Source organism: Rutilus rutilus (genome assembly GCF_951802725.1).
Source record: "Rutilus rutilus genome assembly, chromosome: 19".
Classification (NCBI taxonomy): domain Eukaryota; kingdom Metazoa; phylum Chordata; class Actinopteri; order Cypriniformes; family Leuciscidae; genus Rutilus; species Rutilus rutilus.
In genome coordinates this window covers 3120098-3147588 of record NC_140232.1, presented here as the reverse complement: position 1 = coordinate 3147588, position 27491 = coordinate 3120098, and the positions used below count along the sequence as shown (strand labels likewise).

At 41.8% G+C, this 27491-nt stretch overlaps 1 protein-coding gene across 1 annotated transcript; it reads right to left on the bottom strand.

Moving 5' to 3' along the window:
• Positions 1-20360: 20360 nt before the first annotated feature.
• Positions 20361-25595, bottom strand: sult1st4 (sulfotransferase family 1, cytosolic sulfotransferase 4). The gene is made up of 8 exons (XM_084388974.1): positions 25378-25595; positions 24776-24914; positions 24468-24596; positions 23942-24048; positions 21430-21556; positions 21160-21257; positions 20906-21080; positions 20361-20816 (listed from the first exon to the last, which is right to left on the bottom strand). Exons 1-8 carry the CDS (start codon positions 25399-25401, stop codon positions 20704-20706), a joined length of 912 nt encoding a protein of 303 aa, XP_084245100.1. The 5' UTR covers positions 25402-25595; the 3' UTR covers positions 20361-20703.
• Between the last annotated feature and the right edge of the window lie 1896 nt (positions 25596-27491).

The window sequence follows — 27491 nt, the reverse complement described above, 5'->3', positions numbered from 1 at the left end:
CTTTTTTTTTTTTTTTTTTTTTTTTTGTGGGGAAAACAAGGAATTCGATTTTTGTATTCCAGTGTTAGTTCGGCTGTTTTCACATAATGGCTCATTGGAATCAATGCGTGAGATCCCACCCTCCAAAGCTGCGCCTCCTTCAAAATGCTTGAACACACACAGCAGAGTCTGTAAAGTGTCACGAGATGAAAGACTGCACTAAATTGCCTCATGTCTAAAATGCATAACATGCAGTGATAATGAACGTAAACAACTTGCAGTGCTCTAGTTGTACCACCTGACTGATGCTGATTCATTTTGGCGTTGATAGTGTTGACATGGAAACGTCTAAATCCAAATGCAATGATTGGATAAACCATTCTATTTTTGATTGCTATAGAATGTGAAGTTTCAACCAGTATTGTCTATTGACCAATAGTCTTCTGCATTCTGAAGCATTTTAGTGAAATTGTGTCTTCTAGTGGTCATTTTATTTTACGAAGTTGCAACTTCAGTTGCCTGTGACCAAATGAGTTCTGAATGCCGAGTTCACACTGCACAATTTTCAAAGTAGTCGGGGCACTGTTCTTTTCACACTAAACGACTATCTGGGGCAGGGCCGGATTGGGACTCATTTTCAGCCCTGGAGTTTCATGCCTTAGACCGGCCCACTTTAGTTCCCGACTGACTAAAATAATGTAATTAAACCCTCAGTATAAGGCCCAATCTTTCAAGGGCTATCTGGCCCTTCCCCCTACCCCTAGTGCTGCCCCTCCAACCAAAAGAGAATCGAGACAACCCTACCCCTTGACGGGAACGCGCAAAACGGAGGGGTCAAGGGACAAGGGGTGAACTGGGATTGAGCCTAAGTCTGCAATAATGCACTGTTCTGTACAGCCTTGTAATTCATTGTATTTTTCAAAAATATAATTTTCTATTCAGTGCAATATCAGTAAATAGGGTTTTATAAATACAGAGGTCCCAAAAGTGATCTTGCTAGGGGGTTCGGCGGCATATTATTTTTCCACTGTCATTGGCAAAGAACATCTGTATTAAATAGGAATCCATTGTAATAAAGTTATTCTCATTATTGGCACAGTATGCAATAGGCTATTGCTCTACCTGCTCTCCTCTCTCATCTCCATCTCTCGTTCTTCTTCTCCCAGTCTCTTTATCTTTACCTGTAAATCTCCCCTTCCTGAAGCTGAGCTTAGATTGATACAGTCTTTGCAAAGTGATTATTTATGTCGGTCGTTTAAAATTTCTATCGTAAAACAGCTGTTTAGTTTAACCACTTGCACCTTATCTCGTGAAGCGTCGCGTTGGGATTCGCGCGCGGCCGCGGCTCGCGCTTCTGTGAACATAAATCCCGCTTGCTTTGATCGGTCATCTCAAACATTTTGCCATTGCCGACGAGCGGTGTTTGAGTGCTGAAGCAGCTCAGATGATGAGGTCGGTTATCGTCGCGATATGCGAATCATTGCAGCACCAAATTAGAGTCAATATTAGGCAATTATTTCACAACGTTCATTATACACGCAGCAAAAATTACCGAGGTCCGGACCTCGGAGACCTCAATGGTCGGTACGGCCCTGACTCGTAGGCTATTTGGCCGCTTCAGTTTCTAGAGATGTTTTATTATTCTGGCCTTTTCAGCGCCGCCTTTGCGCCTATAGGCTATTATCCTCGTTTTGTATCTCTTATTTTTTGTTAGCACATCTCCAACAAAGTGACTTTATTTTTATTTTTTTGGGGCTGCGAGAAAATAATAATAAAAAAAATAGTGGGGCTGCGCTATGACTGGACACCGGCCCTCCTGGCCAATAAAACAGACCGGCCCACCGGGAATACTCCCGGTGCTCCCGATTAGCCAATCCGGGCCTGATCTGGGGTAACGTTCAGTTGCTGCTGTGTGCACGATGCACCGACGACAGGGGGTTTCACACTGCATGACTTGACAAAAGAAAGAAGAGCTGACAACTGTCTGGTCTGCAAACTGCGTTTCACATCCAAAACTAATGCGAGAAGTAGTCGTGGCCTGCTCTCGAAGTCCTAACAAGTCCAAACAACTCCTAACAGAATCCAAACAGAGTCCTAACGATGGGGCAAAAGAGCCAATCATATGCTTCAGGGGGGCAAAAGAGCCAATCATATGCGTCGAAACGGGCCCCGTGCGGACAGTGTTCTCATTGGTTGACTGACGGACTCGGAGACGACAGTTGATCCTGAGGTAACTTTATTTACCGGCGGCGAATATCTCTTGACACTAAAAGTAAGTAGAACTTACTAAAATTATGTAAATCACTGAAGTGAAATCGTAAAAGTATGTGGTGTGTTTGTAAATACTTCTGCTGTGACAAACGTTGGATGTTTTTCGGTAAGTTTGATAAGACGGTCACAAACCTTAAGGGATAATGTAACGCTGATCGCTAGCAGCTAAGTTAAGTTATGTTAATTATTTTCTTTACTGAACGTTTTTAAGTGTCTTTTGCGTGTCTGTCTTGTGATGTGAAAACCGTAAACGCCTGAGGTGTTTTTGTGTGCTTTTTTAATAATCTAGTGACGTCAGCACGAAGACCCTATTTGAAGAGTACCGTTAGACCTATGAATTAACTTTCTGAGTAAAATAAATTGTGAAATTAATTACTGTTACCAATCAACACATTTGTCATATGATAGGGTAGGCTTTATTTGATAGACATATTGCTGAAATATTGAGAAATAAAGCCTTGCTTGTGGTGATCAGTAACGTTAGTTGAGTAGTATTTCCATCTGTTACGGTTTATTTTTGTTATTTTCCATATATTGTCCCTAATATCTGCAGAAATGACAAAAACTGGGAAACCGGATGCCTACTGGGCAGGTGTGATGTCCCTGTATGCCCAGGGAAAATACACATTTACGACTGGCAAAAGGCCAGGATCCAGGCGATGGAGGGCGGTAATGCTGCGGATTGCTGATTGTCCTCTGACCCCCCTGAAAGGTCAACAGCTACAGGTTCTCATGCCAGTGCAGCAGCTGGGAAAGCAGGACCACAGACAGACAGGTGTAGGTCAGAAAACTCCAGCTCTGTGCAGGATGAGCGAGGGGAAGTCTATCACATGCTCGCTGTGTAGTCAGGAGGTGATGTGCGAGGACTTCACGCAGCACCTGTCAGACTACCACACCCAGGAGCAGTGTGAGCAGTGTGGTGCAAAGGCCTGGGGGTCTCTTGGATTGTTACAGCACATAGAGGAATGTCACCTTTTGACCTGTCCAACAGACCTCCCAGATGTTGCTGCTCCTACCACTCCCATAGCCCAAGAGACGACACTGCAACCCAGTGACCCACCCGATGTTCCTGTCCCTGTTCCTGCTCCTCCCACAGCTCATGAGACGTCACTAGCACCACCACGACACCCACTCACTCTGCAGCCTCCTGAGGTAAACTGGGTGAATTTTCTACCCAAGCAGTTCACCAGAGTCATCCAGCCAGCTGACCAGGAGTGGATCGCCCACATTTTATATGACAGTACTGGACAGCTGAAACAAAACCTGTCTCAGAACTGGTTTCATCCCCCTAGCCCCACCAAATCCATCTCACCTCCTGATCCACATAATTATTTCCGCCAGCGGATGTTCCTGTGGGCTCCAATGCGGATGTGGGGCATCCCTCTGAAATGCACCCAGTGCAATAGAAAGATGCACCATTCTGGCATTTACACTAAAGTCAGGGAGGTAATTGACATTGATTCAAAATATTACCTGGTGGGTGGAGACTATCCAAGGTGCAGCAAATGCATGATTCCCGTCTGCCCTTGGAGCATTGACATTTTAAAACAGCTCGATCCCTCCCACCGTTACAAATTCCCAGCTGTCCTCACAACCCATTTGGCGCTGGACAGGAGGTGTGTTGCAATGTTGCGCCCAAGAACATTAGGGAACAGCTCCAGCTATTTACAGCAAGCCTTGCAGGAGATACACAGTGAGGAGTGGGCTAGGCGGACCATCGACTACCTCACTGATTGTGAGGTCCACAAAAAGTCCTGTGTCCTCAACGAGTCTGAAGCTGTGTATCAGCCGCCACCACCCTTCAGTCCCCTGCCCCTGGCCCGGTGGTTTGAGACGGTTCATGCCAATGACATTCTAAATCACCTTGACGAGTTGAAGGGTGTGATCACTTCAACGCTTGGTAGAATCTTGAAACTGGACTCTACTAAGAAGGTAAATGTAAACATACTGTATGTAAACTTGATTTCATTCAGTTTGTTAGCATAGCTGATGATTTCTGAGACGTGTTTTTTTTTTTATGTAGGTCACAAAAAAACTTGCTGGTGGCATTGAGGGCACTGGTGAGGGGGCTGGCCTTGATGACCTTTGTCAAGGCATCGTCCAAAGGTACAGCGATGCTGATGAGCCACAGCCAGATGCCATATATGTGGACAGAGACTGCTGCAGTGAGACAGGTGCGTTGCCTTTTAATATGTGTTGTTATGTGTCTATTACATGTGCCTCTGGGGGCTGTTGCACAAAAGTAGAATGAATAAATTCAGGATGAGTGGAAAAGCGCAGCTTGACCTAGTGTGATCTGCTCATCGCGGCTTAATCGTTTGCACGTTTGCCGAGCCAGGATGAGAAGGTGAAGCTATGTCAAGCCAGGTGTAGATAGTTGGGATAAGTGCACGTTCACGGCTTTCTTAAACAGACCAAGGTATCGATCCCAAATTTACTGATGCTAAAATGGAGAATACGCATTGTGTATTCTTTACACAGAGTGAGCAGCAGCTTCATATGGAATTATGACACATTTGTAAAAAAGAAACACGGCCGCTGTAATAAAACAGTGAGAGAAAGGTCGATCACGGACCGACTGAATGTATAATCCTAAAAATATACATTTACTGAACACTGCTCTGAATTGAAACTGCCATACAATTCAAGAAGTTAGGCTAATTATTTGCACAAATGAGCTGTTGTACTGTATTTACTGTCTGTTTCTTATTGTTATAGGAGTGGGTCCAGTTCTCACTTGGTTTCGACCATGGACGTCACCGGTGAGACTGGATATTTTCCATTTTATGAGGCGGTTCACAAAGGGTCTTACGACGGAGCACCACCCACTGTTTGGCACGTTCTGCTCAAAGTTGTCCACTTGTATCTTTGAGTGGGACAAAGAGGACATTCACCGACTCAAAGAGGCCAAGAGGGCAGAGTTAAAAAAAAAGCACCAGGGTCACATACCCACTGACTCTCAGGTTTTATCGAGCATCAAATCCAGTGAGCTGGTCAAGCACTGCCGCAGGAGAACCCGAGGGGTTGAGGAGACCCGCGTGCTAATCAAACAACTGCTGGACTCCATGTGGGACCTCACAGACACAAGTGGCTTGCATCTCATAAATCATGACAGCATGTCTGATGTGTGGGAGATACAGCAGAAGCACTTGCCCTGTATCCAAGATCCACCTGGTGTCCAGTTGTATACTAACACAGGATCAGACCTGGAGAAGGGAGACAAAACGCTTGACGTCCTAAGATGTGGCAGAGGATCCTCCTTGCTCGAGAGCTTTCATCTGCACCAGTGTGGTTTCATCCCAGGCAAGCTGAAACACTCAATATTTGAAACATTTAGTTAATGAATGCTGTGTATTAAGTTGTCATAATATTCTTTTTTGTTGTTGTTGTCACCAATGCTTTTGTCTTGCCAGGGTGGAGATGTAATGCTCTACATACACAGATGTACTTGCTTGAGGGGTTACCCAGATGGAACCATAACAGGTCTCAGGAAGCTCTGAGTATGAGTGGTACATCACGTACAAAGATGTATGATGTACGTTTGATGTCCAGTGTGTACGTCCTGAGCAGCAGAGTCCTAGGAAGTGGACTTCTTCCAGAGTTTATACCCCCGGGGAAACCTACCGGTAAGATTCTATGGCAAAAAAAAGAAAAGAAAACATGCTGGACAATATTCGATATTACCTGAAGGTTACACCTTTGTTCACTCACTCACTCACTCACTCACTCACTTTAATCTTTTTTTGTTTTTTTTCCTTCTGTCTTTCTGTTGATTACTTATGGCAGGAGAGCGTATTGCTGTGGAATATTTGCTGGCGCAGTCTAACCGGGGAGATCTGCTGAGTGCACAGAAGGAAATTGGTGCCATTCCACCAGAGATGCTGGATGAAGCTCAGGAGGATGAATGTCCTGATGTGACAGTACCCCAGGTCACCGATATATATCTTCAGTCTTCATCTCAGGTAATGATGTGTTAACAATTTGATGATAAATCAAAACATTTTTACCGTAAACCTAGTTTGCAGAGGTTCATTTTTCTTGATTAGTGATGTGTGATTGACTCGTTAAATCAACAATTCATTTGGGTAACATGAGCACAACAAACTTTATCAACCTCATTGTACCCCTCTCACTGTTTACACATAATTACTTAAGGAATCTACACTTGAAAGTGGTGTGTTCAGCAGTACCTCCAGCTCCCCGTTTGAGGACAGTGGGCCCATCACTTCAAGTCTGGTAAAGTGACTAATGTATTGACCATCAGAAATCATTGTTCCTTCACCTTTTCTTTTAAATTAGCTGTACAAGAATTGGTTTTGTTTTCATTTCATGTGAAAGGATAGTCGGTGTGATCCTAGAGGAATTCCCGGATGGGAGACAGTCGATGCCTTGGCAGGGTATCTTGTCAGCCTCAATCGGACAATAACCGCTCTCTCAAACTCTGAGATAGTAGAGATATTAAGACTGTACTCCAGCCTGGATCCCATTGACAAGTCCCCAACCAAATACTCCATGAAAAGTAAGAAAAAACCCTTGTCAGGACCATGGAGAGCTTCTCGGAAACGCAGTGGCTCTGCTCCAGGCCAGCAAGCAGCTGAGAGGTATCTGCCTCTGATATACAGTATATTTGTAATATTTGTGTGTGTGTGTGTGTATGTATATCTACATAGACACAACATTCACGTGTATGTGTTTACAGTACATACACATAATGTGGCTTATGTCATCTTGTCACCTATTTTGCAGATTGTTCATGGTTCATGGCCAGGCTGCCCAAAGACCTGATCTTAACAGGATTTCTGAGTGTTTTGCACTCAGACTCTACCAGAAATAGGCCAAAGGACAACAAAGGGAAAACATTTGCAATACCTCAGTCAATTGTCATGACTTACAGTCATATCAAACAGTTAATAGAGCACTGCAAAGACATACTGGACAACACCAACCTTTTACTTGTGACTATAAACAACACCACAGTGTCCTCCTGGTTAGTTCATATTTACAGCTTTATACATTCACTTCAATATGAAAACCTACTTGTTCATACAAGATAAATTCCACACAAATAACAACAAAAAAGTTCTATTCTGATTTTTATTTTTTCTAGGCTGCAGGATCGGCAGAAGAGAACCGACCGCAATTCGTTACTGCAAGGGGTGCAGCTTCCTCAGCAGGTCCATTTGGCAGAGGAATCGCTCCTGGAGGCCCGGGACCTACCATCCGAGCCTGTTCAACGCGCTAATACAGTTATGGAGTTCCAGGAACCAGAAAACCGTGAGGGTGAGGCAGTGATCCGTAAACGTCGCTGTGCCAGAGTGGTGTTTCCCACTGTGCACACAGACACTGGAGCTGGTGCCAGCTCAACCAATGCAGATCAGGACTGGCCGAGAGCACAGCACTGGCCTGGGGATGCTGTCTTCCCTGCTTCGTCGGACGTTGCCTACTGCCAGCAGGGTCAACACTCAGCTCCAGCGTCTCACTCTCAGGGCTGGTCCCCTTACCTGCCATCACCTGCTCCAGCGTCTCACTCTCAGGGCTGGTCCCCTTACCTGCCGTCACCTGCTCCAGCGTCTCACTCTCAGGGCTGGTCTCCTTACCTGCCGTCACCGTCACCTGCTCCAGCGTCTCACTCTCAGGGCTGGTCCCCTTACCTGCCATCACCTGCTCCAGCGTCTCACTCTCAGGGCTGGTCCCCTTACCTGCCATCACCTGCTCCAGCGTCTCACTCTCAGGGCTGGTCCCCTTACCTGCCGTCTTTCACATTGTTTGTTATAGGGTAGGTAGGTAAAATAGGTCTAAATATTGACTTGTAAATCATTTAAATATTTTTACATTTACATGTATGCATTTGGCAGACGCTTTTATTATCCAAGTCGACTAATATTGCATTTAAGATACACATTTTACATTTGTATCAGTTATTGCTTTCCCTGGGAATCGAACCCATGATTTTGGCGTTCTTTCCCCTTCTTTCCCCTTCTTTCCCCTTCTTTCCCCTTCTTTCCCCTTCTTTCCCCTTCTTTCCCCTTCTTTCCCCTTCTTTCCCCTTCTTTCCCCTTCTTTCCCCTTCTTTCCCCTTCTTTCCCCTTCTTTCCCCTTGCATTCGTTCTCTCTTAGAAAAGTCAAACAGAAACCTACTCATTATGTCCCAATTGCTCGTTTGTCAAAACCACCTTAGACTTAGCAACATGCCATGAAAAAAAACCTCCACTCTTTCAATGTCAGTGTTCCTAGCTTTGGCAGGAGCAGCCTATCTCTCTCATCCCTTTATAAATTGTGGTCTTCATCCTTTAATGCCACAAACTTTAAGCTGGGGTGGCTGTACCTTAGCTAAAGCCCGGCTAGCTCAAATGGTAGAGCATCAGACTTTTAATCTGAGGGTCTAGGGTTCAAGTCCCTGTTCGGGCCAAGGTTTATTGCAGACCTCCCCTAATCTTAAATTAGCTTAAACCACATTGCTTAAAGTCCCTACTGTCTAAGCAAGCGGTGGTGTATGCTTGTATGCTGTGGTAACTGTGTTCCTCTGACAGGGATGTCTAATCCTGCTGCTGGTGGGTCAATGTCCTGCAGAGTTTAGCTCCAACCTGCTAAAACACACTTGCCTGGAGGTTTCTAGCCAAGTTGCTTGAAGGTTAACCTGCAAGGTTAGTAAAAAAAACAAAGTATAATGCACTGGTACACAGGTAAGGGAATCTGAAGCCTTTTTTATGTATTTATTTATTTTATTTTATTGGATATCAATTGAGGAGTGGCTTCAGTATGCTGAATAAACATCTCGGTTACAACTGTAAGCCTGGTTCCCTGAGAAGGGAATGAGATGCTGCATCTGAGGATGGCACTATATGGGTGTCCAACCTCTGTCCACTGTACTGTAAAGTTTAGCTCCAACTTGCCTCATCACACCTGTTTGGATGTTTCTAGTATACCTAGTTAGACCTTGATTGGCTGGTTCAGGTGTGTATAATTGGGGATGCAGCTGAACTTTGCAGGACAGTGGCCCTCCAGGAGCAGGGTTGAACAATGCTGCGTGTGAAGCATGTGTTCAACAAACTCCCATAAATGTTATGGGTACAACATCACCCCATGACACATGACGGCATACAGCGTAAGCTATGAAGGAGACCTGGAACACAACTGATTAGCTGAAGTTGCTCACAGACATGCCGAAGGTATGGTTAGGCGATGCAGCCTCTCATTCCCTTCTCAGGAAACCAGGGTTACAGTTGTTACAGAGATTATTCCCTTTTAAGGGGATTCCTTTTCTAAATCCTAATGTGAATCCCTCGGAGCACAGTTTAAAACATAAAAACTTGAGACCCTGGTGTAGAGTCTAAATCCAGGCTATAGAATCAGATGAATGTGTGCGGAGAGGACCAGCCCGCCTCAGCACACACCTCTTGGAGAAAAACTCCTGACAGTCAAACCTTAGATGCTGCCATACTTCTAGAGTGGATCTTTACAACCAGAGGCTAAGAAAGATCAGATGCCTCTTATGCCACAGAGAAAGCCTCAACATTTGCTTATTCTTTGCTTGGAAGCCGAGGAACACCACTTGGGTAAACCAAAGCATACCAGCAATTGCTCAGGCTTCTGCCAATGAGAAGACCGGTGGATGTGACACTCAAGAGCCCTCACTGGACAAAACGAGTTTAGTGTCTAGTGCCAACAGGAGAGAAGGATAAAAGTCCTGCAAGATTTCTGATTGTGCAATGTTAGTTGGAACTTTCAGCACATAGCCCGCCCTTACTAAAAAGTAGTTTATTCAAGTGTTCTATTAGTATACTTCTTTTAGACTAAAAATAATAAAGCATACTTTCAGTCTACAATTTATATACTTCTCAAAAATATACTTTATGTACTTCTCAGAAATATACTTAAATTACACTTAAGTGTACTTGACTTGTACTGAGAGAAAACTCCAAGTATATTTGGCCTGTACTTGTACTCAATCTTTTGATCGAGATATACTTAAAGTATAATTAAGTATTCAAAGTATACTTGGCTTGTAGTTGTGTTAACTCTGTTGATCAAGTAGCCTGTTAAATATACTTTTTTTACATAGGTTTTCATATACAGTCTTATGAAGCTTACATTGATTGAAAATGTTGATTAGGATATTGATATAAAACAGATATGTTTCTAATTCTGCGTATCTGAATTTTTGTGTAGACTAGTCCACTGGTAGTGTATAAGAATTTACTTTAATTCAACTTTACTCATTAACAGAATTTTCCAGCTGTCCATGTTTTCACTGGTATACGGTAGGGGGCGCTATGACACATCTTCTAGTGCAGAATCTCCGGATCAAAACGCAGGAGAAGAAGCTGAAACAAGTGATAGAAGATTGCTCACTCAAATGTAAAATAACGTGATCATCAAACATTAAACAGCGTGTAAATCAAAACTGCTTAACGTTGTACCAAAATTAAATGAAGCGTAACCCATGATGAGAAAACGACTGTGAAGCTTTGGGGGAGTTGGACTCGATCTACTCCATCTGTGTTTTGATCATCGTTCTGAGTCTGATCAAGGCGTCTTTGACAAAAATGTGATTTTCTCAACTTTTTTGTTTAAAATGTTGCCTTTCTTTATGAAACTTACCGACATTCAATTGTTGTTTTTAAAATTAAAGTACAGTTAAAGGTATTTTTCAAGTACAAAAAAAATAATATTTGAACAATAGTATACTGCAAGTGCAAAAATAATATATAAATAGTAAACTATAAGTATAATGTTATGTTCACTTAAAGAAAACTTACTAGTATACTTGCAGTATAAACTACTAGTAGTTTACTGAGAGTACATTTCAGTGTGTACTTTCATAAACTATAAAATGTACTACTTGTATTAGAATAGTAAACTACTAGTATACTTATAAGTTAACTTGTAGTACAGATGCATTACAAATGAGAAACCTAGTTGTGTACTTAAAGTTTACTACTCTTACACTTATAGTACACTTAAACGTATACTTTTATATACTAAAAGTGGGCCAATTTAGTCCCAAGCAGTATTGAAATAGTACACTTACAAGTTTACTACAAGTACACATTGATATTAGTATACTTACTACCGGGCTACTTAGAGTAGACGAACCCTGTCCAGGTGAACTCTCTCTAGAACTGGAGCAGAGCGATCGGGGGAAATGTATATAGACATAGCCTCGGCCACATCTGCAACATGGCATTCAATCCCAGTGGAGCTGGATGCGTGAGGGAAAACCAAAGCGGACATTGCGTCATCTTCTCTGATGCGAACAAGTCCACTTCCGCCTTGTCGAACTTCTTCCATATCAACTCCACAGTCTCTAGCCTCTCAGTGCTGCAACAAACCCAGGTACACACTTAAGCAATGAGCTCGCTGGAAACCGCTGCACCCAAAAACACACGGGAATAGCAGACTGATTTCCTGAAGGCACTGCAGAGAAGCAGACTTTGGACTGGTGTGGACCACTTCCCCCCCAGAGGGGTCTGCCCTTAGAGGCCTGGGCCTTCTGGGCAGCAGGATCTCTTACCCGAAGCCTTCCTAGAGAGAATGATGGTCCTCAGATCCTCCTTCTCCTGATAAGGGTTTGGGGCGAGAGTGCTGTCTCGACCCTCAGTCTCTCGGAGGGGAACCTCGGTAAGGCAATACTCTCCTTTTGTTGGCACCCTGGCAGCAGCTCCTGGCTCTGGTAAGGGACGAACCTATGGAATGCCACTGCTTGCTTTTTGGCCACCTGGATCCTCTCAACGACAGTGTTCAAAAGGAAGGACTTGACTTTTTAATTCTTTAATTCTAGATATGTTCAGCCAAACAAGTCTCTCCGTGGCCACCAGTGCTGTCATGGATGGCAAAGGATGTCTCCTTGGTATAGTCCTAAAATGGTTCAGGTCATACTTAGGAGGGAGAGGTTATTATGTGAGTATAGGAGACCACCAAAGATATTGTTCTGTAGGGCTTGATGGGCAATGTCCGGGGCCTTAAGGGACAAAGCATCCTCAGGGGTGAGATTGCTCGCAAGCGTCTCTTCAACCCTGGGCATTGCCCAATTCCCGTGCTAATTCAGCCCCATGATCAAAGACTAGTTAGAGACCACAGGACTCAAGCCACTAGCAGAAAACGGCCTATTCCAGGACCTTGACAGCTTGCAGGAACTGCTAAAAATGTCCTTTTATTGATGTTTTTAATTCATTTATTTAAAAATTTCTAGTTATGAATCTTATTATTCTTTTCTTTATGAATTCTAGATTCAATTTATGCCTTGTCTTATGATTTTCCCTGTACATTTTGTTCATTGCTTTGCGGTTATTTTCCTTCAGACACGCATGATGTGCCATGGTATCAGAGTACGTCCGTTTTCACCTCTGCAGACATGAGATGATGCAAGATCTACTATATTACAAGAACATTGTGAGCTAAACAGATCTGCTAGGTACATCTTGTCTTGAGTGCATCCTTAAATGATTGCAAAATAAGTACCAAGAATTTTAATAAGTGCTTTCCCTAATTCCTTCCTGTTACATAAACAGAGCATATACAATTTATAGTTTCAGTCTGTCTCTTTTCACTCTGCAAATATCTTCCCAGATAGAAAGCCAGGCAATCATTGAAACAATGTTGATGCGTCAACGCTGATTGCATTGAATTAACATTACAAAGTGATGTTGGTTCAATTTCACTTTGGTACCCGCAATTAATGTTGAAACAATGGTGAGATTTCAACAAAAAAATCAATGATAATATAATTTAATCAACATTATGGAGTAACAGTGGTTCAATATCACTTTTGCACCCACAATTAATGTTAAAACAATGGTGAGATTTGAACCAAAAAATAAATAAAATCAATGGTAATGCCATTGAATCTGCATTGTACTATGATTGATTCAACATCACTGCTGTTGAATCAACATTGAAACGATCAAAAATAATCAGTGGTAATATTGTTGAGTCAACTTTACACTATGATTGATTCCACATCACCGATGTTGAATCAATATTGAAATTAACTAAAATAATCAGTGGTAATATCATTTGATCAATGTGATGTGGTTTCTAAATTACCTTTGTCAAAACATTGAAAATACAACTGAAAAGGAGTCACCATAAAACAATGTTGCAATCTGATGTACCAAGTAAATGTTGAAATATTGTTATATATGTTGAATATTATTGATCTGCCTGCATTGACACCATTATATGAGAACTGATCTGAGCTGGACTATGACATCACGGTTTTCTCCAGAGGGGCTATATTTTCTCCCACTGTCTAGTGCAATAAACTCAGGTGATATTTATATCTATATTATTCATACTACTCAAAATTCTGTAAATATGTTTATAATCTGTAACATGCGCTAGACTCCCACTGTCTAGTGTAATATTCTCTAATTCAGGTGATATTTATATTATTCATACTACTCAAAATACTGTAAATATGATCATAATCTGTAAATGTTTATTCAGACTAAACCCAACTGTGACCCTACTTTTTTACTTTTATACTATTTTTATTTATTTTTTATATATTTTCATTCTTAGAATTTGTACTATGTTCTTGTTGTATTTGTATTTGTATATGTGCACTGGAAGCTTCAGTACCAAGAAAAATTCCTTGTGGGTGCAAGCACACTTGGCAATAAAGCTCTTTCTGATTCTGATTTCTGATTCTGATTCTGATATATATAAATGAACTAAATTAATAATGTTTTTCAACAAAAATGAATCATCACTGAATTTACTTAAGCTGGACTATAATGCTGTTTTCTTCTAGAAACAAACTATGTTGCATTATTTTCCTGTTATCTCTGTAAAGCTGCTTTGAAACAGTCTGTATTGTAAAAAGCGCTATAAATAAAGGTGACTTGACTTGATTCTCTCTACCCGTTGCTCTGGTCTTCAAGAGCCGCTTGCACCCCCTGCTGGTGAGCTCGACTAACAGCTGAATCTATTGCTATTCCTGCAGTTCCCAGATGTGAAGTTTTGAATTTTGAAAAGCGAAATAAAGTTTGCCTGTCGAATATTATAGGTTGTATTTTTAAACAGAATTATTTTGGAAGTGAAATCTGAAATCTGAATATGGATTATTGAATTTTATTTTAATAATGAAAATGTGTGTGAAATGTTTTGAATTGAAATATTCACAGTTTAAATATTCAACTATGTTGAATTTCAGCCCCAAAAAAATGCAAGCACGGTTATTGCAATGCATTTATATATATATATATATATATATATATATATATATATATATATATATATATATATATATATAGTGCAATTCAACAAGCTTTTTTGTTTAAAAAATGTTGGCAGAATTTTACTTCAGTAGAGCTATCGATGGTTTTATATCCTTATTGTAACAAATGCTATGGTTAGACAATAACAAGAACTATGTTTTTCAGAAAGCCAAGCACAACTTAGAATCAAGAGTGTTAAAGTTTGGACCTTCTTGAATCATTGACTAAACAATTGGTTTTCCCCATGTGTAAAATGTGTTCTGCTAATAATGATAGATAGAAAAAAATCTGGCTTTCAGATATTCCAATTAACATTTTCAGTATAAGAACATTTTAAGTAGTTAGTTTGACTTCCCATGGCACTTTGATTTTGAGAAAATTCTGTCTGATAAGGTTTTAGGTCCATAAAATATAATGGCCTACATCATATCAATGTTACAAGTGACTATTCACTAGGCTATTACTTTATTGCAGTTATGTTATCAATGCTGGTGTGGATGATACCACAAAATACTATTTTGTAAAAATAATAATAATAATAATAAATAAACACATAAATAAAACTCATGAGGGTGTGTGCTCAAATAGTCGAATATTGGCTCTGTAATTATTATTCGAAAAAGAAAAATACTAAATGTAAATGCAGTGAATCCATGATAAATCCCAAACACTAACTCGCAGTTATAGTTAAATGCACTGGGTGGCGCTGTAAGTGTATTGTATTTGATCACATAATGTCGTCGTCTGCCTTGCGAAGTTTGGAATTAATTAGATGAAAACGATCTTACTAAATTATCATACAAAATTTAATTACTTTTGATCAAATGAAGTAATGAAACCAAGTTATAATATCACCACCACAATGAGAAATCACATGAAATCCAAACACCATTGAATGCAAGCGCAGCTGCCGAGTGAGCAGAGATGATATCTTATCAGATAGCAACATTATTTTGAGACATAGGCTTCCTTTAAGTTTCGTTGGGAGAGACGGGTTCAAGAACAGAAGACACAAAGTGCTGTTAGAAACTTAACTTAGCACACTTGTGTCCAGTGTCCCTGCAGTGTCTCTGTCAGCGCAGCGTGCTTTCTCACCCGAGCAATTGAAATCAACCAGCTAGTTACGACTGTTTCCCGAAACCATAGTGTCGCAAATTGGTCGTTCAACTACGTTGGTTAATGATGTCATGCAGTGGTGGAGAAATGACTACTTTTAATTAGTCTGATTGAGATCTAATTAATAAAAATTGTTTTGCTACAAATTACGGACATGACATCTGAGGACTATTTCTCATTTTTCTCAGTTATTTTGCTCTATTTCCAGATTCAATCAGGCTCGTTCTTAGTCTACGAGAGCACGTTCACACATGCGCACTCTTCAAAAACAGTGCTTTAAATCTCTCGACAAACTAAAAGACGTAAATCACATTTATATGTATTCTAAATAAAAGATATAGATTGTACTGAATGTCAGTTTTCTTATTTTGCACAAGAGAAGGATTTATTGAGTCCCCATGTCTTGCAAACAAGAAACTCTGCTTCTAACCACAGGTCGAGAGCAGTCGTTCCAAACTTACAACTTTGAGATGCTGTTTGCGAATGTTCGTTGGAACGATGGTTTCGGGAAACAACTCGTTGAACTGCTGATAACGATGGAACTTGCGACCATAGTTGACTAACTATGATTTCGGGAAACACACCCCAGGTCGGTACTCAGAGTGTGCGCCTGGAGAAGAACTCTCACTCAAAAGTACGAGAAGGAGAGGCAGGGGTCGGTTGAGGTGATGTCTGTAGGGAGAGCAATAGGGGAGGTGTGTCAATGTGATAGTTACCCACCAACATTATCATGTTCACGAGGTGAGAAAATGTCTTGGTTATTAATGTAACCCTCGCTCCCTGAAGGAGGGAATGGGAGACGTAACGTCGATGTGACGACATAATTGGGATCACTTCAGGGAGCCCTATCAACTTCGAGTGTCTACAGAACAAGCCAAGGAACATTCGCGTGTGTCACTTTGCGTTCTGTCCACATATTCACCTTATTCCGCCCCGCCCACTTTTACTTCTGTCCAGTACTTCCGTTGTAAACCAACTTCCGGTTTAGCGGACCCTCATTCAATTTCGAGGAGAACTGCAGAGAAGTCTCACTGATAAAATGTCACATAAGATAAGCTAATTTGTGCCAAATGTGCTATGTACGTGTGTACCAACAGCACAGCAATGCACTGTTTCTCGGGGTAATTTTTAAACGACTTTTAGGTGTTTATATGACCCGTCTGCCTGTCTGATCGCAGCCCGGCCGATGTGTAGTGTTTAGCCTACATTAGCCACACACATCTAATGTTGTAATGGTCTCACTACAGGACACATACACATGCTATACCTTGTTTGAAAGCTATGGTCCTCTAGAATTCAGTCGCTGGATTTATTTTACAGCCATTACTTGTGTTAGAGATCAAACCATAAGAAATTGCAGCTAGCAGTTAGCTAAGCTAACGTTACCCTCTTGTTCATCTAGTTGAGGCTCTACTTTCTTTCTACACCAGTTCGTGGCTATTTTTTTCTCATCTGTTGGCTATACACTGCAAATGTATCTGGTGATTAAGCAAACAAACTGTGGTGTAATGTTTCAAACTTTACATGTAGTAGTGTTTGTGCACATCTTCATAACTAAGTAATAGCTATTAGAAAGACACAGCTTACAACAGCATACAAAACGCTTTTCTCACTTTTATTAAATACGCAACGTCCACAATGAATAGGCCTAATTACATGATGAATTTTGAATTTAAACTGCATATTTCAAAAAGGCTGCATATATAGCTGGTTTAAATAATTTGATTGTGGCATTGTTTCAAAAGCTTCAAGTGAAATGTACTTTAGTACGTTGCAGCAGTTGTTAATAACCATAGGCCAACGCATTTGGCTATAATATTATAGTCTATCTACTTATATCAAGACAGATAACAGATTGGACCAGGGCAAACAAAGCGCTAAGTAGCTAAACCAGGAAGTGAGATTACGCGGATGGCGCCACCCAGTGCTACTTCCGGAATAAGGTGAATAAGGTCAGATCGTGAACGGGACAGAGAAAAGCCAGGGTTGGGTCTGCCTCCTCCGAAGGCAGTGCTTGCAGGTTCACCACCTGGCCCCGGAAGGGAGTGGTAGGAACCTTGGGCACGTATCCGGGTCGGTGTCACGTGAGAGTTAGCTGGGCCGAATTCCAGGCATGATTCGTCGACTGAAAATGCATGCAGGTCCCCTATCCTCTTGATGAAGGCTAATGCAACCAGGAGTACTGTTTTACAGGACAGAATTTTTAATTCAGCTCTTTGCAAAGGCTCAAAGGCTGGACTCTGAAGTGCCGAAAGGACCAGAGATAAGTCCCAAGAGGGTATAGAGAGAGGGCGAGGCAGATTTAGTCTCCTCGCCCCCCTCAGGAACCTGACGATCAGGTCGTGCTTTCCCAGCGAATTACCTTCAACTGCATCGTGATGTGCGGTGATAGCAGCGACATACACTTTAAGGGTGGAGGGAGACAGCCTTCGCTCCAACACATCTTGCAGGAAGGAAAGCACAGCTCTGACCGAGCAAGATCTGGGGTTCTCTAGGTGAGAGGAACACCATTCAACAAACAAGTTCCACTTCAACGCATAGAGGCGCCTCGTAGAGGGGGCTCTAGCGGAAGTGATGGTGTAAACTACCGCCTGGGATAGGTCACCTAGAACCTCTGCGTCCCATCCAGGGACCAGACATGGAGTTTCCAGAGGTCTGGATGTGGGTGCCATAGGGTGCCCCGTCTCTGAAATGGGCCAGGGAAGGGGCTGTTGCGAGGAGCACTAGTTCCGGGAATCAGGTCCAGTTGGGCAAATACGGCGCAACAAGCAAGACTTGCTCCTGACTTTGCACAGTGTACCAGTGCATTTAAGCCGAGGGTCCCCTCGGTCAGGAAGTAAAACAGCTGGCAGTGCAACGTGTCCGGGGCGGTAAACAGATCTACCTGTGCAGTCCCAAAGTGCCTCCAAATCAGCTGGACCACCTGGGGGTGGAGTCGCCATTCTGCCGGTAGCACCTGCTGCCGTGAGAGCTTGTCGTCAGCATGGTTGAGCAGGCCCGGAATATAAACGGCAAGAAGCGACCTCAGATGCTTCTGACTCCAAAGGAGGAGATGGCGGGCAACTTGTGACATGCGGCAGGAGCGTATACCACCCTGACGGTTGATGTACGCAACAGTTGCAGTGCTGTCCTTACGGACCAGTACATGCTTGCCTAGTAACGGTGTTTTGAAGCAGCCCAGCGCAAAATGTACTGCTAACAACTCAAGGCAGTTGATGTTCCAATGCAGTTTAGGCCCTGTCCACAGACCTGTCATGTTGATCGAGTCCAACTCCATACTGAGAAAAGAGATCCTCTGCCCGGGGGTGAGTTTGCTCTTTTCCCAGTTGACCTGAAGCCATGGGTGGCTGAGGTGACTGAGCACTATGTCCCTGTGTTCGCACAACTGCTCTCTCGACTGGGCCAGGATAAGCCAGTCGTCGAGGTATTTGAGGATACAACATGGGAGCAATGGCCGCCTCCGCGACTTTTGTGAAGACATGGGGCGGCAGGGCCAGCCCGAATGGTAAGACTTTGTACTGGTATGCCCGCCCCTCGAACACAAATCAAATAAACGGGCTGTGTCGAGGGAGAATCGAGACATGAAAGCCAATCTTGGGGACGGATGCACTTGAAAATGCATTTCTGCGTAAGAATCTTGAATGGCAGCCTGTGAAGGGTTCAGGACACGCAGGTCCAAGATTGGTCGTAACCTGGGAAAGAGGGGCATCCAGGAACCAATATTTATCGGTGTCCCTCATATCCGCCAGGCTGAGCCAAAGGTGGTGTTCCTGGACCACCAAGGTGGACATCGGCTGACCGACGGAACATGCAGTTTCTTTCGTCGCCAGGAGGACGAGGTCAGTTGCCTCATGGAGCTCCCGGAAGAGCTCTGGGTCAGAATCACCCTTGTGCATGTCCATGAGCGCCTGGGCCTGGTGGACTTGCAGGAGCACCATGGCATGGAGGGCAGAAGCAGCCTGTCCACAGGCTCTGTAAGCCTTCGCCGTAAGACTGGACGAAAACTGAGCAAACCGAGAAACCAGTCATCCGAACAAGATGTAGTGGAGGGTTCCATAGGGAAACCGGGAAACCATAGCCGCCCATTCTGGATCGGACTCGGGCAACACTACACTCCCCGAAGGGGGTAATGCAGCCGAATCCTCATCTCCAGAGGACTGAAGCTCCCCCTCCGATGCTGCAACCGACATCTGGTCATCAGGAGGAGCTCCAAAAGACACGACTGGTCGTCCATGTGAAGGACCAGCACGCACTTTTGGAGGCTCCAACGGCGGTAGCTCAATGCAGTAGCTTGAGTCTGTATTCAAAAGACCAGCAGATGCTCGGCTCCAAAGTGAAAGACAATGTGTGCGTGCGCCTCCTTCCTGTTTATACCCGCACTGTGGGGCGGGGCGCGTGACGCGATTTAAGCACGCCAACCTTCATTGGCTCGTTCTGTAGACACTTGGAAGATGATTGGGCTCCAATTACGAACCCCTGAGCGTGGGCGACTGATAGGGAACTGGGTATTTAATATGGTCTTAAATAACAGGACATTTTCTAAAACTTAAGGGATAATATTAAATTGCAAGAGTATTAGGAAAGGAATAACAAACTGAAAACGTATCTGTACAACTTCCATATGGATATATCCTAAACAGAATTTTGTAACAAGTCTTTTTAACCTTTGGGGCAGCAGGGTATGTCTGATATAATTTTATAGGAAAGTCAACATTGCCAAAGGCTACAGCACTGATAAATCACCAACAATTCTTTAAAAAAAAAACTTTGTTAATCAAATTATTACATTTATTGTTGAATCAACTTAAGGAATCATTGCAGAATGAAAGTATCAGTTTCTTTAATATGAAAATAAAAAGGATTGCACTGACCCTAAATATTTGAATGATAGTGTAAATATAATAATAAGCCTAATTATAATAAACGCAGAATAAAAATCAACATTAAGATTCGGGGAAGAGAATTAAACTACATTTTATTTGAAGGGGGATGGGGGATCCTGGCCCAAGTGGATCCTGGGGGTGCTGGCCCAAGAAAGGTTGAGAACCACTACTCTATGTGAAAACAGAAGAGCAGCAATTAACCTGATTCTGGTGCAAGATCTAGAACTCAAATATTAAATCTCTGTGCGGAATCTGACTGTGGTTTTCTTCATCTTCTGTTTGTAGATCTCGTCAAACTGTTCATTTTGTGCCACTGTGAAGTGACATTTCCAGTCTCCGACTTTACCTTTTGGAACACAAATAACAAGAAGAGAAAAGCAAGTCAAAGGACAGAACTCAGAAAGAGATAATTAGACGATTCAGCGGTTTATTAACCTTTCCGCATGAAGGGTGAGATCTTGAAGTCCATGAAAGGTATTGCGACATGGTTGGTCGTGTTGTTCTGTTTCATGGCATCAAACTGAACACTTTTTGTTATTTTCTCTCTTTCTTCGACTGAGGTGGACAAACCCAAGAAGGAGCTCAAACGTTCCACCTCACGTCCAGTGTCCTGGAAAAGACCAGGAAAATACACACTTTAGACATATTTCTACACTTGATAAAAATGTCACTTTGTGAATTTAACTTACTTCAGCCAGATCCTCATAGAACAAGTACAGTAGGTTAGAATATGTCTGTTTTTTCTCCCACCATCCGCTGACATGATCATACCAAGGACCAAACACATCTGGCGGGAAATTACTGATGTTAAAACAAAACTTCCTTGATTGTTAATGTAGGGGTTATAATTAAGAAATGAAATATATTTACATTCTCAATGTTATATTTATAACATCCTTTTTAATCAAGACATTAAAATTATAGATTGCACCCAAGCTGTGATTGATCAATCTACTTACTTTTCCCTTTCATGAATTTCTGTATAAAGCTGTTCCAGTCTCCCGGTTCAGGCTGTACCATGTTCATTCGATCAAAATGAAAATAGGAAACTGCATTGTCTTTTGCATTACGTGCTACATACACAATCTGAATAAGTAAAAGAAAAAATATATATTATGACATAACACAGGACTTGCTATGATATAGGCCTATGTTATTTAAAGGTGCTCTAAGTGATGTCACACGTTTTTTAGGCCAAAACATTTTTTGTCACACACAGCAAACATCTCCTCACTATCCGCTAGCTGCCTGTCCCCTGAACACAAAAAACGCGGTCTCTCTAGACACCACAGGCTTCACAAACGACAACAAAAACAAACTGGGCTCACCCGCACCACGAAACACAACAAACAGTGTTCCAGCCAATCACTGGTAAGAAGTATTTGAGGGTGGGGTTTGGGGATTAGTGCACGTGCACATGAAGGGGGTGTGGAGGAGAGAGAAGCATGAAGAGGGAAGTTTGAATTATGGCCGACACACGACCAAAGAGACGACGTTTCGATGAACAAATTGCAAAGAAGAGGGACATGGATAAGGAACGCACGAAGTACCGAATTTACAGGCAGAAGGGCTTCCAATCCAACATTCAGTTGCTCTGTTTTTGCAGAACAGGTAAATCCATTTTTCTTTCTAAATTGACATTCATGTTCGCCAAACCAACACAAGGATGTAATTAGTTAGAACTATGCAGTCAGCGTTAACTTTGGTGAATACAACATATGTTTCTAGCAGCTAGCGATCAATCTCTATTGTAAATGATCAAGCAAATTCACAGTAGGGCGACAATTTATGTGAATGATTGTTTTCACCCACGGTTATGAATTTGAATGTTCATAATTTGTTCACAACGCCGCCGTTGTTTATGCTCTCTGGGAAACGCAAAGCTAACGTGGTATTATTGTGTCCTTGTATGTGAGCTACAGTTATAAGCCGCTTTCCGACCGGAGGAACCTTTTCACAGTTCCTAGAACTATTGGCTAAAGTACCCGGATGTCGGCGTGTTCGCACCGCAGGAACTAGGAACGATTTTAGTTCTAGGAACTCCATTTGTAGGAACTAATTTGGGTCCTACTTCAGAGTAGGGTCTAAACCAGCACTATAGGAACTACCCGTGACGTTAGTGTACGCTGATTGACCGAACGCACGCGGAACACCAGCACCCGCCATTTTTAAAACAGCTAGAATGTAAACACACAGATTATAGCCTATATATTTACTCCATAAACTAACTATACAAACATGGAAAACAGTGAAAGATGGGTCTCTAAACCTTTATGCTGAAGAGAAAATCCAACGCAACTTTGAGGGGACCAAGCCAAACATGATTATGTTTATCTGCCCAGCTAGCAACACTGGACATCAACCACACGGCATAGGCTAATAACCTTTTTTCATATACTGTCTACTTTCTATAACAGTTCTATCTAATAAGATATTAAACAGTACTGTTAGACAGATCGCTAACTAATAAACACAGAGAATGCGAGCATTGTTTGCTCTGGCGTTCTCAGCGCCGCCAAAATAAAGGTGGGTCGCGCCGTCAAAATAAAAGTCACCGTGCTTGCGTCACTCCCTTACCCCTCCTACCAGTTCCTATGGCCACTTGGCCAGTGCGAACGCAAACAGCAAAACCGAGTTTAGGGGGAGAGTAGTTCTTAGAACTGTTTAGAAGTGGACAGTTCCTAGAACTAAGTTCCTAGAACTACTTGGTCGGAAAGCGGCTATAACCTCAGGTGGCGATTTTAAGATAATGTTTCTCTTTTTCTGCATTCTGTTCTGCAATATATAAAAGCATTTATCTAACTTGGCCACATTACACATTGAATGAAGTATCAGTAAAACTTAACTTTGTTTGTAGTGACTACTTTGACTTTCTTTATGCCGGAAGGGAGGGGAGGAGGGAGTAGACGGATGAGGAGGAGGGAGGGTCGAGCTAGCCTCTGTTTTGATTGACGACAATTCAGATGTCAACAAGAAGTAACGTCTCCCGGGATCACTTAGAGCACCTTTAATGCAAAATTATCCAGAGAGTTACAATTTCATTACATTAATTTCAGAACTTCTTCACTTTTATTAAAGCTGCAGTGAGTAATTTCTCTTCCACCAGCAGGACCAAATGTAATTCCTTGCATAGTGACTATTTCCAAACAGGTTTCACAAACACCTGCCATTTTTCAATTTGTCTATTGAGTAGATAATATTGTGGCCCACTGGTTAAGGATTTGTTGACACGCAATATTTTGGTAGCCCTACAGAGCAACATTTACACTTTTCAGAGAACTCAAGTTTAAAATTAGTTGCATGGAAATATTAGGGATTATTAGAAACCTCAAGACATAAGCAAGCCTCTCATTGGTCACATTTATTGAAAAGGTAGTTTCAAAAGCATTCTTTTAAATCTAAATGAAGACAATATCCAAATAGAATATCAGATCTTGGCAGATATGATTACAAAGAACCACAGTACTTTACCCTTGAGTTCTGCTCCCAGAAGGACTTGGGTACAAACTGAACAGGTAAGTGAGTTTTGATGAGACGAGGAGAGGTGGGAAGATTATCAGCCATTTCTGTCCCTGTAACTGATAATTAGAAGTGTCATTATCATTGTGGTTATGCCAAAACCCATTTGAGGCCTTGTATAAACAATTTATAATTTACATTCCAACATTTTACATTCCAGCAATCTTGGAACAGATGAAAAGGTGCAAAGTTTAAAGAATCTGGGTTACTTTTATTCTGATGGTCCACTTTAGACATTCTACTAACTATATTTAACTTTGCAACTACATGTCAACTAACTACCAGTAGTGTATGGACTGTATTAGACTATATTAACATGCCTAAGACTTTTGCACAGTACTGTATATATATATATATATGCAGTAAATGGGGATAGTGTAAACCGGGGTGGGGGTTACGCTGGGGCTTGGGCCCGTCATCAGCTATATTTTCATTTGTTTAAGATGTAGTTAAATAAAATGATTGACTTTGCTCTGACCTGTTGAAAACCCTGGAAAGCATGACTCCAGGAATGGGATTCTCATATAGATAGGCTGGGAAGTCTGACGCTGTAGATCATCATTACCAAAATACAGAAGGTCCAGTATATAAGAAACCCATGTGGTACCTAGCAATACAATGGAAAAGGAGTTTTAAAATAAGTGTTTTAAAGGTCAGTTTGGAAAGACAATACATGGTCCTGTTTCAGAGTGTTATCTAATGGTTAAGTTAACAGTAAGCTATTAAGAGTCAAGTCAGCATGCTAGCCAAATTAAAATAAAGAAAAACTTCATGCATTAGTCTCACCTGCTTTGGGATAAGTGGCGATGAGAATGTCATCAGGTCTTGCTTGAAAGTTTTGCAACTTTTCCCAGTTGTCAGTGAAAAAGTGAGTCATAGAAATACCCTCAAAATCAAACATCTCTGGTCGACTCTGCATTTTCAGCTGCAGAATAGAAAAGTTTTAGTTGAATGCTGAAGTTTCACTGCACTGACTGAGCAATCATCAGAGATTCATCACTGGCAATAAACAAACAATGTTAAATCCTGTTAACAGCAAGATTTCAGATACATTTGCATTACCAGTAGAGTATGTTTTATTTTTCATCTACTGTATTCACTTTTAAAAATAGTTTTATTTATTTAATTCAATACTTATTATGTTGAATATTGGTATGTCAAGAAATGTGGATACATTTGCAAATGCTTGTGTGTGGTCTACTGTATGTTACAGTGCACCTGCAATTGTGTATCAAACCCTCAAAATTGTTCTTTAAAAACTACAATATGCTAATGTTTATGAATTCGAATTTATAACTGTTCACATCTGTAATACCTAACTGGTATTAAACAGACATATTAATTTCTTATACTATCGCAAAACACTTGAAAGAGAATTATTTACTCACTGAAGCCATATCAGGGATTTCCATTATGGAGAAAAAGTGTTTTAATTTTCGTTAAGTCTTAATCCTGTCTTGTCTTCCACTCTCCTAGAATGTTTCTGACAGCTTTCTTGTGTTCCTCAAAATGCAAACAGGACTCAATGCTATTCAGTGCTGTATTTGATATTCTGTTCACCCTTTTCCCTGTGCTTTGCACTCAGCCATAAAACAACACGTTACGTAAGTTTAAAGAGCCCTCCCCACAGGAACGTTCTACTAACATCTACTAAGTAACCTTTTCTGATATCATGAATGTGGGATTTCTAGCCTAGTCTATAGCATTTCACAAATAAGCAATTTATAATGGAAAAATTTCTGTGAAATTCTAGTCAATAACTTCTATTATAGAGGTTAAATAACACACCATAGGTAAGATTAACTTAGCATGCATTCTGTTGTACATTTACTCAGCAGTCTGGTTAAAATTTAGAGTAGACAGAGTACAGTTGGGAGTACAGTTTGCTTTATACATTACCACACAAAACATGTACTTTTTTCATGAGATATTTCATTTATTTGTCTACTGAAGAAATTATGATCAATAATACCTAGAAATAGTTAATATTTACCACAGACAAGAACTACTTTTGTCCCAGTTGTACCCATGTCAGGTACAGTAGAACCATGGTACAGCTGAAACACTCATCTTTAATGCTCTAAAGTGGCCTAACCAAATCATTTTGAATGTTATAATTATTTTATTTTTGGAATATTAGAATATTTTGAGGGACACCTCTAAACAATGAAACAATGAACCAATGACATCATGACAACACAGAGCACATGGCAGGATGGATCACATGACTAGAACAGGGGATCACATGTCAGACATGAAACAAAATCAAAATGTGACACAGGGGCATCGTCTGCAGAAAAATGCTTCTGAAGAAACTCCAGTACTGAACCAACAGGGTAGAGAACTGGACTCAAGTTGCATGTCCTGCACCAGGACGCAAACAGCTGCCACTTAAAAAGCACACACTCTCTTCATAGAGCGAGCTGTCACATTTAGGATGGTCTCTGTAACTTCTGATGAGATACCAGAATCCATCAGAAAGCCCTACTCAAAGGCCATACCTAAAGTTTCTATTGATAGGACAGCCGGGAGAGGCTTATCAGTGTTCCCTGTGCAGTATCAAGGTACATTTACATGACAACGATATGCTTAAAACTGAGAAGTTTTTCCTTTGAGTTTACCGCGAACAAACGACACCATTGTCAAAACGATCCCCATTCACACGGATCCGCGAAAACGACTAAAAATGCTGTATTCTGCTGCCAGGCCAGTAGATGGCGATGAAACACCAGACTGAACACATAATAGGCAAGTGCATGACGTCATCGTCTTCAGAGATTCATGTTTTTGTTGTTTACACGGAGACCGTTTTCAAAAACGTGTACTTTGAAACCATAGACTAAAAAAAGATGGACAACGCCCCTTCGCTGTCTTCCATCGGTGAGAACTGAAGCCGCCAGTGTCCCGATATGGCGCTGACATCTTGGAACTTGAGTCTGCGCAGTAGCGATCTCGGGACCAGACCTGCGCAGTAGTGAGCAGGAAGTAAAGCCGCGAAATCAACGCTCCGCACTCACTCTCGCAGAATGCACTCTCCCTGAGTGCACTTTTAAAAAAATGTATTGCAGTACGACAAGAGGCTTGTTAAAATAAAGTAAATGCAATCTCCTCAGTCCTCCGAAGATCCCGAAAAAAATGTCTGTTGGTGCTTCAGTGATTACTTCGCTCAGAGAACCTGTCAATCACACCTGTCAATCATGACATTACACCACCGGTTTTATAGCATCACGTAACTAACTAAAAACCAACTTATTTTTGAAACAGACACTTGAACTTACATCAGTGTGGTAAAAACGACAGCAAATGAAAGAAACCACCTGTGGAAAAAAGATACTTGAAGTGTAATTAAATTGCTTAGTTGGTGTCACGTCCCGTTGAATAACACGGGGAGGCGGGGCTTATGACCTATACTAGGACCAGTCACCAGGGGGGCGATCGAGACGTTTTGGCTTCACTTTTCAGGGCTTGTTTGAAACCCATTTTCAAAACTTTGTGTTTTCAG

Excerpts from the sequence above, each read along its gene's own strand:
- sult1st4 (XM_084388974.1), bottom strand. The coding sequence starts at position 25,401 with ATGGAAATCCCTGATATGGCTTCA. Across the intron at positions 21,258-21,429 it reads GAAATTCATGAAAGGGAAAA|ATGTGTTTGGTCCTTGGTAT; the intron begins GTAAGTAGATTG and ends ATTTCCCGCCAG. Across the intron at positions 21,081-21,159 it reads TCTATGAGGATCTGGCTGAA|GACACTGGACGTGAGGTGGA; the intron begins GTAAGTTAAATT and ends GGTCTTTTCCAG.